The sequence below is a fragment of the Chelonia mydas genome, chromosome 9 (genome assembly GCF_015237465.2).
Source record: "Chelonia mydas isolate rCheMyd1 chromosome 9, rCheMyd1.pri.v2, whole genome shotgun sequence".
Lineage (NCBI taxonomy): Eukaryota > Metazoa > Chordata > Testudines > Cheloniidae > Chelonia > Chelonia mydas.
Genome location: NC_057855.1, coordinates 42,044,996 through 42,057,292, shown reverse-complemented (window position 1 = coordinate 42,057,292; position 12,297 = coordinate 42,044,996). Strand labels below are relative to the sequence as shown.

At 39.4% G+C, this 12,297-nt stretch overlaps 1 protein-coding gene across 1 annotated transcript; it reads left to right on the top strand.

Annotated features, from left to right (window-relative positions):
* Positions 1-853: 853 nt before the first annotated feature.
* On the top strand, positions 854-8,070 carry LOC102941073 (G-protein coupled receptor 55). The gene is made up of 2 exons (XM_043522390.1): positions 854-1,141; positions 2,459-8,070. Exon 2 carries the CDS (start codon positions 2,466-2,468, stop codon positions 3,372-3,374), a length of 909 nt encoding a protein of 302 aa, XP_043378325.1. The 5' UTR covers positions 854-1,141; positions 2,459-2,465; the 3' UTR covers positions 3,375-8,070.
* Positions 8,071-12,297: the final 4,227 nt, after the last annotated feature.

The window sequence follows — 12,297 nt, the reverse complement described above, 5'->3', positions numbered from 1 at the left end:
CTAAAATGTACACATGCCTTTTAAATAGTTTAAGAGCTGTGTGCCTGCAGGCATTCACATTTTTAAGCAGGTGTTTTACAGAGAACAAATTTCCAGCATGCAAAGCTGCACAGAAATGTGGGTAACCCAAAAGTAGGGTTACTCTTAAATCAACACCACTGCCTCCCACCCCTTTCAACCCTTCCCCCACCCCCGCAGTATGGAATATGTTGCCATCCATGATCTTTGCCACTGTCCGTTACCAGCTGACATAGCTCCTAGGTTGCTCTAAACTATGCCAAGGCCAGGACAGAACTGGGCCCAGGACCAGGGATCCAAAAACAGCTCCTCACCTCAGCTGAGGCCAGGGCTTACTAGAAACAGCTGAGGATTCAGTTCCATAAATTCAACCACCTCTTTCATTCTCATGTGTGCATTAAAAGCCATATGAGAAAACCAGGGCTGGCTCTCGGTTTTTTGCCGCCCCAAGCAGAGTACACTGAAGCAAAAAAAAAAAAAAAAAAAAAAAAAAAGGGTGGGGGGGCGGAATGCCACCCCTTGAAACGTGCCGCCCCAAGCACATGCTTGGTTTGCTGGTGCCTAGAGCTGGCCCTGGAGAAAAACAGCTTGTAAACAAGTTGACCGCCCCACACGCATCTCCTCATAGCCAAGGTGCTTCTGCACTGCCCTGCTCTTTATTCTCCCTTTTCCAGGCCCCTTACACAGACTCCACATACTTGCTCATTCAATCACCATCCTTATTGGAGTCTGAGTTTATTCAGACAAAATAAACTCAAAGTCCCAAAACATCACAGCTCTTACCTCAGAGCCTGGGGTGAGTAAAAGGAGTCTAGCACAGAGTATCAGTTCTTTGGTGGTGACCTGCTCTGGGGTTCTACTTCCTGCTGTCCTCTCAGAGCAGGCATTTTGCAGGCATCTCCGAGTCATCTCTCTTACAAGAAGCCAGCTGCTTTAGGTTCTCTCCCTGTGCAGGTGTTTCTTGTTGATTCATCACTGGTCTTTGGAGGAGTAGTGGGACGGATGTGGTAGAGGTCCATTGCAAATTAGTAGATGCTTCTTTTTAAAGTATCTACAAGAGATCTAGTCTACAGGTTAACTTTGTCTGAACCAGCCCCTTCAAATCTCTCTGCTGAAAATTAAGGTAAAGTACCTCATCTTTTAATTTCTGTTACAATTTTAAAGCCTTTCATGGGAACATTGACTGAAAAGCCTAGTTTTAAGCCTGACAGTTATTTCTGATAGAGATCAAAAGGTAATATAAATATGTCATATTATGATAAAAATATTTTACACTTTAGTCTAAAAGGACAAAAATCACATAACAATAGTTTAACTGGCCAAGCATGTGAGGACTTACAATCAACTCAATGGCATTTCTCAGTCTCTCTCTGTGTGTGTAATGTAATAGCTTTTGAATACCACACGTGATCAATTCCAAAATTTTATGGAGTGTTCTAGGCACCAATAGCTAGAACCCTATAGATTTGAGGGACAATCGGAACATTGAGTGGGAAAATGGGGGACACACAAGCTGCTGTCATAGAACTTTCTCCCACACCAGTTCCACTTTATCCCACTCCCCAGCTCCAGGAGCCAGAGCGGCAGAGAGAGCTCCCACACTTTACCTCCCCACCACCTTCAGGATCTGGAGAGGCAAAGAGAGCCCAGCTGACCAGGAAGCCTGAAAGCCCTGGCGTCTTCACTGTGACTGCCCCAGAGGCATAGACCCTGGGAGCCCTGGCAGTTGCAGAGTGAAAGCTGCTAAGTGAAATTGACATGTCACTCAGCCACTGTTAGGGTCCAAGGAGCAGACTTCATTGAGAAAACATCATGCTCCTGTGCGCAATTAACTGTGTGTAACTCCCTCAGATAAGACATTCAAAATCAATTCTAATTGTTCCACTTGATCATTAAGGATCATCAATTGCTCCACATTGATCATTTTTTCCATAAAAAAATACTTGCTTACTCTTCCGTCACTGCTGTGCAAAGCATTATCAACTGCACCTCAGAGACTGCAAAAAAATTGATATTGAGTAAGATTTTCAAAAGCTCCCATGTGATTTAGGAGCTTATGACCCATTGATCTTGAATGAGACTTGGCCAAGATTTTCAAGAGCAACTAGTGATTTTGTGGTTTTGATGCCCAACTTAAAACACTTTAAAAGGGCATAATTTTCAGAAAGTGCTCAGTACCCACATTCTGAAAAATCAGGCCCCTTTATGGTATCTCACGCTGGCCACTCAAAATTAGAACAGAATGAAGTTAAAATTAATAGTGACTTTTGAAAATCATGGTCAAGTCTCATTCAAAATCAATGGGATTTAGGGGCCAAAGTTACTTAGGCACTTTTGAAAATGGGACTTAAATGCTTTAGAAAATTTTATTCAATATTTTATATTATTTATTTGGAATCTGAGAATCTAGTGGTTTTAACCTGCTTTGTGTGTGTTTTAGAGGACAAATGGATGACAAGTGCTCCTTTGACCAAATTGATACTGTAATGAAGTCTCTCCAGCTCGTGATCTCCATACCTACCTTCATTGTTGGTTTGATTCTGAACTTGATAGCTCTCAGGGTGTTCCACTCTTGGAAGAAACAGACAGAGTCATCAATCTACATGATAAACCTTGCTCTTGCGGATCTGCTTCTTCTTTTCTCACTTCCTTTCAAGATGTACGACTCCAAAAAAGAGCAGAATCGGCTCTTATGCAATTTTATAGAGGCTCTCTACTTCGTCAACATGTATGGGAGTATTTTCATCGTTGTCTGTATTAGCTTGGACAGATATATTGCTATAAGGCACCCACTCAAAGCCAAAGCTTTCCGATCCCCCAAACAGGCAATCATAGTATGCTGTTGCGTTTGGGTTATAGTTTGGCTTAGCAGCATCCCCATCTATGACTTCCACAACAATGACAAAGTCAAGTGCTTCCACAATATGTCAGAACAGGCGTGGGGCATTCCCGTCATCCTTTCTGTTGAAGTCTTTGGATTTCTCATCCCTTTGACTCTGATGATTTATTGCTCTGTTCAGATCATCCAGACTCTTTGGAGGCGTAAAAACCAGGGGCAAAAGTGGGCTGAGCAAGCTGCCTCTGTATGGATCATTTTAGGCAACCTCATGGTGTTTGTTGTCTCCTTTACACCATTCCATCTCGGGATGTTTCTGCAGTTCCTGGTGAGACAGCACATCATTGTGGACTGCACTGTGAAACAAAGCATTAGTCTCTTCTTACAGGTGGCAATGTGTTTAGCTAATGTCAACTGCTGTTTGGATGCCATCTGTTACTACTTTGCCACAGAAGAATTTCGCAAGAAATCTATTTCTGCTGCTCCAGCTAGTGCTTTGATTGAACTGCTTAATCTATAGCAGAAATATCTTGCCCAAGTAGAAGAATCTGTGTTGTCTAATGCTAATTTAAAACACTCATTCATTCCAAATCCACCCTCACTGAGGAACAGAAACTGTTAGGGCTAGGCCAAAAATAGAACGAGTTATTCAAAAGTCTTCTCCAACTTTGAAGGTTATTGTGAACACAAATTAGGTATCCATTTTGAGTATGCAGTTGTATACTTGGAGCTTTTTTTTTTTAAACCTTAGAGTCCAATCAGAGTTTGGTTTAGGTCTTGCCCCACTGCCTCAGACAATTTTCAGAACATGCAGCAGGACATACTGTGGTTTGGGGGTTGTGAATTTCTCGTTATCGCAATTTTGAAACCAGCATAGGCTATTTCTGCACTTTTGACATCTATGTGAAAAAAACAGAATAGTGCACTCAGTGAAGCATCATATACGAGGAATTGTGGGGTAATCATAATGTATTTATATGTATTATATTATAATACTACAAAACAAACATGACATTTGCTGCCCGCCTTTGCATTGCTTAACTTTGATAAGGGTATTATAGTGACATGATTCATGCTGCTACAGTCAAAAGGATTTTCAGTGTTTCAATTATGAAATCTGTTTTTCGTGTTCATCATAACACTTTGCTCTGCTTGAGTCTTCACATAAAGTCCTGGAGTAATTCTATTTTTACAAATTTTGTGGGGGAAAATGATTTCCCTATAGAGAACACCAACGTCCTGCTCTGGAAAAAGAATATTTTAAAGGCAGTTGATTCATGCTAATGTCTGTATGTACGTACCTGCGTATATTTAGAACTGTACCAGATACATATATGTTTGATTTATAACTTGTGAGCCACAATTAGGGGTTGACCAAAATAAAAAAGAGCTATACTGTCATAGTTAATATTAGGACAAGCAGAGGGGCTCCTCCAAAATGGCAGATCCCTGAAACATACTAGCTGCCTCAGTGCTGCTGGCTACAGCTTTCAGAAACTATACTCAGTGAGGTACAATTCCTTTCTGTCTCTTTCACGTTACTTAAGAAATTGTCAGTTAATGATCTATGTTGGGAATGGGGCGCTATATTATTTTGTAAAAAGACACGTCTTTCTTTTAACTGTAGCATTTGAAAACCATTTATCCTCTTTGAATTTCTTGGGCTGACGGCTGTGCTGTGACACCAGCCAGCCCATTTGCATCCATCACACTGAACTGCTACCATAGATTACCACACGGGACATTCTACAAGCAATGAGTCAGAGATTGAGAGCTCTCCAGGAAGAAGTGTGTCAGATTCACAACTATAGCAATATGGCACAATTGAATCACTAGAAACAAACACCTCGGGGGTCAAGGAGAGGCTGCCAACCCCCTCAAATCTCAGACAATTCGAAAAAAATGCTGACAATAATGTATATTTCATCATAATCTTCTTCACCCGCCTCCCTTATTTCCTCAGAATTTCCATGATTTCCATCATTCCTCCTTTCTGCTGGACAGCCAGTAAGCTGACACTTTATATTGCAGTTCATATGATTTATGACTCTTCAAAAAAAACAAAAAAACAAAACATGCCTTAAAAGCTACAGTGAAAGGACTATATTTGATCATTTTTTTAAAAAAGGGTTGCTTTCATTTTGAAAATTAAATTGAGAATCAACTACATGAAAGTTCATTTATTTTTCTGCTTTAAAAAGATCCTTCCCTTCCTGCTGTTAATGTATGTAGCAGATATACTGGATGGTGTTTGTCAGTGGCTCTGTTGTAACTAGGAGCAGCATTGCTGAAGGAACCCAGTGTCTAAGCCTAAGAAAGCCTCAGGCAGACCAGCAGGACACACTGTGACCACCCCCATGGCCACTGATCAGAGCCACTGTATCTGAAGTCAGGGCCATTGCAGACAAGTCCTGGTCATTAGTTGATTTATCACTAATTATCTGTGGGGCAGTAGCTTTTAGGCTTAAAAAGGATAGGTGCATAGACCCAGTAGGGAAATATTTGGTGGCTCCTACAGACACAGAGAGGCTAACTGCCTGAGCCTACCAACACCAGAGAAAGGATAGCCTCACAAGTGGCCAGAGCCCAGGTTCCCTTCTGTTCCTCCGAAGCAGATGGAAGAATGCAGAATGTAGGAGTCCATAATCAGAGATGCAGATGGGCACTCCTTCATGTAGAGTTCTGTACTAGGGTTCCAGCTCCAATGAGAACTAAATTAATTTTTAAAATGAAGGAAATTGTGGTCTGCCTCTGATTAGTCGTTGTTAAAATGGCTTCATGGAGTTCCTTGTTTATTGTGCCTCATAGTTCTGAAAATCTAATTTGACCAGATTATAAGTAAAAATATAGTTTTCTAAAGTGCCAGCTCAACAAACTTGGAGCAGGATCTGAAAGTCAAGCTGGGTTATTTCCTTCTCATTCATTATCACCAGTAATAATGATTTTGCTGGTTAATGATCATTTTGTTATCTTCAGCTCAATTACACGTGCAAATGAAAGCAGAGGGTAGCCTGGACTTAATTAAAATTTTTAGCGATGGTGCAGGAAGAGAATCCTACTCATCTCTCCTAGAGCTGTGTTGGCTCTGCAGGGCTAACAGAAATTAAAAATGATCAAATATTTTTACTGCTAACGTAAGCAGATCTATTCAGCAAGAAGGTATCATTTTTATTTCATTGCTTGTTTAGAGCTGAACTATACATCAAAAAAATAAAACTGAGATCTGTCTTTGACTATAGCTAAACTTTCCATTTTTAAAAAAGGTCTGATTTGCATCGAGCCTCCTTTAGTGTAATTTCTTCTTAATTTTGGAAAGCCTTATGTACAACCAAGAATAAAAAGAAGACATTTCAACTCCTGCAATCAATACATATTTTAAGAACGTAATTTCAGGGGGAAAAAGTTATAAACTGCTTACCACTTTGCGAAGTCTGAGGGTTTTGTAGATTGGTTCACTTTTTTTTCCTCTTCTGCTTGAAGTCTAGACACACACTCTGTTACCCATTTTTCAGAAATGGCTGCACAGAGTGCACTGACTAGACAAGCATATCTCTTTCGCTCAGCACATCATTCTGAAACTTCACAGAGTAAGAAATGCTTTTTTATGATGAGTAAAACTGAAATATGTTTGACATTCAAAAACAAAATCCACATTTTTCCAAGTCAGTGCTTTTCATCATTTGAACGTTCAGGTTCTTGTCCTGAGCAAAATGAGAAGAGCTTTCTTTTTTCTACACTTTATTCCTAATGCATTCTGCAATATGCAGTTATGCTAGAAGCCTAAACCTGAACTCCTTGCATGCCCAAAACTCCCACTGGGACCTAGGTGTATTAAGATGTTAATAAAGCATTGTCCTTGTAGGAAAAAAATAAGTACTGACAGAAAAACAGTAAGGAGTCCTGTAAAAATTCCATTTTTTCTACTTTGCTGTCTTCTGCAATCTTGAACAAAAGTTGATTCAAATAACTAAAAACTTTTAAAACAGTCTGTATTTGATTTGAATATTTTTGGATAAGATGATCATGATGCTGGCAAACCAGGTGCCAGCTCTTGCCAAGTCTCTAGGTATCAGCTAAGCAGGGACACATTCATAGCTAGAAACCAGACCAGCTCATCTAGATATTAGTATTGTTCAAGATAGGTGTTAGACGTGTAAGAATCTGTTTAGTGTTTAGACTCTACAAGATACTTGTAAGTTGCTGCATGCATTAATTTACTTGTAATATGCGTGTCCTGTTCTATAGGGTAATATGTAAGTTTTATTTGAAAATTGAAAAAATGCCTGCTCTGAACTTGTGAACCTAGGCAGAAAGAGTGGTTCCCCTGCCCATCAAGAAGGACTATCAAGGCTAAATGGGCCATTGTAGGACAAAGACTTAGCTGATTGCCCCATCCACCCATGAAGAAGTTATGTGCAGGGTCTCTTGTCCCATCACTTTGAACTCTGGGGGAAGGGTGTATAAAGATGCTCACAAGAAGAAATGGTTCTCTTTGCTATTTGCACTCTAACAAGGGCTGGAGCTAAAAAACTAAAAGCAGAGATCCCCAGGGTCTACCTGGCTTAGCCCTAAAAGACACTTGGGGGACAGACTACTACATCTATATCATCTTTTGGAACCCTAGACTGACTCATTTGTGCTCATATGTTGCCTGCTTTAACCTCTAAGTGACTTTATTTCTTTTTCCTAGTTAACAGAGCCTTAGTTAGTTTACTATAGGATTGGCTACCAGTGTTGTCTTTGGTGTGAGGTCTAAAGTACAAATTAATCTGGGGTAAGTGACTGGTCTCTTGAGACGGGGAGCAACCTGAGTATTTTGTGATTTTTGGTGTAAGTAATCATTTACCACTAAGTCCAGCTTGCCTGGATGGCAAGATAGACTGGAGTGCCATGGGGGACTGTCAATGGCTCCATGGTAAGATTGTTACAGTGAGCAGGAGTTCACATTTGTTACTGAGGTGGCGAAAGCTAATTACAGAACATACCACCGGTTTTGGTGTCTGCCCTGGTTTTTGACAGTCTGCCATGAGGTTGGCACTCATGATCGTGAATCATTTCAAACAGCATGGCAATTATTGCTCAACTCTCACATGATAATGCTGATGAAAAAAAAATTATTTGCATCTAGTCAGGTGAGTCATACATATATTTTAAGGCAGAAAGGACCATTATGATCATATAGTCTGCCCCCCCACCCCACTCACATAACACATGCCAAAAAAAAAAAATCTTCACCAGTAATTTCTGTACAAAGTCCATATAACCTCAGTTTGAACTATAGCATTTTTTTAGAAAGACATCCAGTCTTGTTTTAAAGACTTCCAGTGATGGAGAATCTTCCATATCCCAAGGTAAATTGTTGCAATGGACAATTACTCTCACTATTTAAAAAAAATTGTGCCTTATTTTAGTCTGAATTTTTCTAGCTTCAACTTCCAACTGTTGGATCTTGCTATGCATTTTTCTGCTAGAGTAGAGAGATTTCTACTATCAAAAAGTTCTTCCCCATGCAAGTACTTGTAGACCATGATCAAGTCACACTTGACTCTTAGACAAAGTGAATATATGGAGCTTCTTAAGTCTCTCACTATATGGCTCATTTTCCTGACCTCTACTCATTCTTGTAGCTCTTTTCTGAACCCTTTCCAGTTTTTCAACAACGTATTATAGTAATGGTCTCACTAATGTCATATGTAGAGGTAATATCACCTCCACATTCCAGTGTGATATCTCCCTGTTTATACATTCATGGATCATGTTCACCCTTTTAGCTTCAACATTACGCTGGGAGTGCATGTTCAATTGATCATCTACAATGATACCCCCCCACACCCAATCCTTTCCAATATAACTGAATTCCAGGATACAGTCCGCCATCTCATAAATATGACCTACATTCTTTGCTCCTAGATGTAGGACTTTGTATTTGGCTGTTAAAATGCATATTGTTGTAATGAGTCCAGTTTAACAAGTAATTTGAATTATTTGTCACTCCAAGTTTTGTCATCTTCAAGTTTTACCACCGATTATTTTATATTTTCCTTCAGATCATTGATCAAGATATTGAACAGCATTGGGCCAAGAACAGATCCCTGCAGAACCTGATAAAGACCCACATTGGATAAGGATTCCCCATTTATACTTACATTTTGTAATCTATAAGTTAAACAGTCTTTAATCAATTTAATATAGTCTGTTGATTATATATAGTGCTAAATTTTTAATCAGAATGTCATGCAGGACTAAATCGGATGCCTTATAGAAATCTATGTATACAATGTCACAGTTACCTTTTTCAGAGTAGCAGCCGTTTTAGTCTGTATCTGCAAAAAGAAAAGGAGAACTTGTGGTGCCTTAGAGACTAACAAATTTATTTGAGCATAAGCTCTTGATGAAGTGAGCTGTAGCTCACGAAAGCTTATGCTCAAATAAATGTGTTAGTCTCTAAGGTGCCATAAGTCTTCCTTTTCTTTTTACAGTTACCTTTATCAACCAAACTTGTCAACTCATAAAAAACAACCTACCATGTCTCAGATGGATGCTCTGTCATAGCATCCATTCGTTATTGACTTCCTGAATGGATCATGGTTGCCTGACTTCTTAACAGTAGGAGATGCAAACAGCATACTGCTCCAAATCTCTAAAGACAGACCATGCTCCCTATTTCAAACTCCTAACTCCCAGTTCAACATGTTGACTCTGAGCTCCAATCCTGGCTACCTGAGAGACCTCTTATCTTTCCATGTAACAACATGCGGCAGCTGAGACACTTTAGCTGACTGCTGCTAGATCTGATCATCTGGGACCAGGGCATTGTCAGTGGAGGTTCCTTGGCTCTAGAACTCACTTCGCCAGCTGGTCAAACAGAGTCAAAGTCTATTGATTTTCAGAACATGGTGAAAGGAGTATCTGTTTTCTCAGGCTTTTTTTATTGTGCCATGAGTGTACAGTTAATGATGGATGATTATTTCAGTAGTGACACTGGTCAACAAAGACTTTTGTACTGGATGATTTTATAAACTATGACAGGTTTCAGAGTAACAGCCATGTTAGTCTGTATTCGCAAAAAGAAAAGGAGTACTTGTGGCACCTTAGAGACTAACCAATTTGAGCATAAGCTTTCGTGAGCTACAGCTCACTTCATCAGATGCATACTGTGGAAAGTGTAGAAGATCTTTTTATACACACAAAGCATGAAAAAATACCTCCCCCCACCCCACTCTCCTGCTGATAATAGCTTATCTAAAGTGACCACTCTCCTTACAATGTGTATGATAATCAAGGTGGGCCATTTCCAGCACAAATCCAGGGTTTAACAAGAACGTCGGGGGGGGGAGGGGGGTTAGGAAAAAACAAGGGGAAATAGGTTACCTTGCATAATGACTTAGCCACTCCCAGTCTCTATTCAAGCCTAAGTTAATTGTATCCAATTTGCAAATGAATTCCAATTCAACAGTCTCTCGCTGGAGTCTGGATTTGAAGTTTTTTTATTGTAATATCGCAACTTTCATGTCTGTAATCGCGTGACCAGAGAGATTGAAGTGTTCTCCGACTGGTTTATGAATGTTATAATTCCATTCATAAACCAGTCGGAGAACACTTCAATCTCTCTGGTCACTCGATCTCAGACCTAAAGGTTGCAATATTAAAACAAAAAAACTTCAAATCCAGACTCCAGCGAGAAACTGTTGAATTGGAATTCATTTGCAAATTGGATACAATTAACTTAGGCTTGAATAGAGACTGGGAGTGGCTAAGTCATTATGCAAGGTAACCTATTTCCCCTTGTTTTTTCCTACCCCCCCCCCACGTTCTTGTTAAACCCTGGATTTGTGCTGGAAATCGTCCACCTTGATTATCATACACATTGTAAGGAGAGTGGTCACTTTAGATAAGCTATTATCAGCAGGAGAGTGGGGTGGGGGAGGTATTTTTTCATGCTTTGTGTGTATAAAAAGATCTTCTACACTTTCCACAGTATGCATCCGATGAAGTGAGCTGTAGCTCACAAAAGCTTATGCTCAAATAAATTGGTTAGTCTCTAAGGTGCCACAAGTACTCCTTTTCTTTTTATAAACTATGTGTACATAACGAAAAGGGAACTGTCAAGTTATTTAAGCCAAAACAATTTTTTATATTTTTATACATATATTTTGCAACATTCCACTCTTCTGTCCCTTTGACATACATGATATATCATCTTAAACTTCCTGAGCTGGATTCAGGTCTTCATCAGGGTAACTCTCCTGATGTCAAATACGATAAGATAACAATGCTGTGCTACATAAATACCATCTAAGAGTGTCAGACCAGGGAGGTTTCCTTCTAAAGACTCTCTCCAGCTAAAGAGAAAGTGGAACAATGGATGTTGTTAAAATAAAAAGCTTACTTAATATTTTACATTTCAAATGTTTTTTCCTCTTCTTTACTATATCTTTAATAAAAGGTTAAAAGAATGTTTAAAGATGTATTTGCCCGGGTACTAAGCAGGCTAAGATCTCTGTATACCAAAGCTTGAACCTTGTTTGGCACTGTTTAATGTTGTACGGTGACAGAGTTAAGTTAACTTTGGGCCCATATATTCCATCTAAATTAATACAACAGCCCTAAATATAGACTTAGCCTAACTTTATGTACCTATAGTCTTAAGTTTAGTTACTAAAAGTTAGCTTCTTTCTCTTACATTTCATTTATCAAAGAGATTTTTAAACAAACAACTTGGTTAGGAGGGATGGGGAGTGAGGTGGGAAGCGACTTGTGAAACTGTAATACGGTGCCTTACCCAGTTCAGCGTCATGTCCTCTAACCATGCCTTCATGGCATGTCAGCCACTAAATATTTTAGGTTAGGAAGAATTCTCTCCTATACACCGATTACTTTATAATTTTCCGTTATAGTAATTTTTGCACCTTCCCCTGGAGTACCTGGTACTGGGTGGTACTGTATTTTAAAAGAGCCACTGGTCTGAAATGATATGTCAAGTTCCATCTTCCCTTTTTACAAAATACATTTTTTTAAAGTCTAGCAAATCATATTCTGAATACAGTAAAACAAGGCCTTTTCGTGGGTCAATACAATGAGAATAGCCCCTCTGTAGTGCTTTACAAACATTAATTAATCCTCACAATGCTCTTGTAAATATTATCCCAATTTTACAAGAAAACTTAGATACTAAGTGACTTGGTCAAGGCCTCACAGAGAGTTAATATCGGAGGCACGATTAGAACTCAGGCATCTTGAGTCCTAATCCAGTTCTTAGACCACATCTCTTCAGAGAAGGCAGGATAGATCAGAAACATGCTCCAGTGAAGAAGTGTACATCTCAATGACAGCTAGTAGGGAAATAAATAGTGAAATGTCCACACTTCTTCCCATTTTCCTTCCCTTATTTTTCATCAGTTTTTGAAATTTTCCAACCAGTTCTAATTTTAATGAAAAAAGTT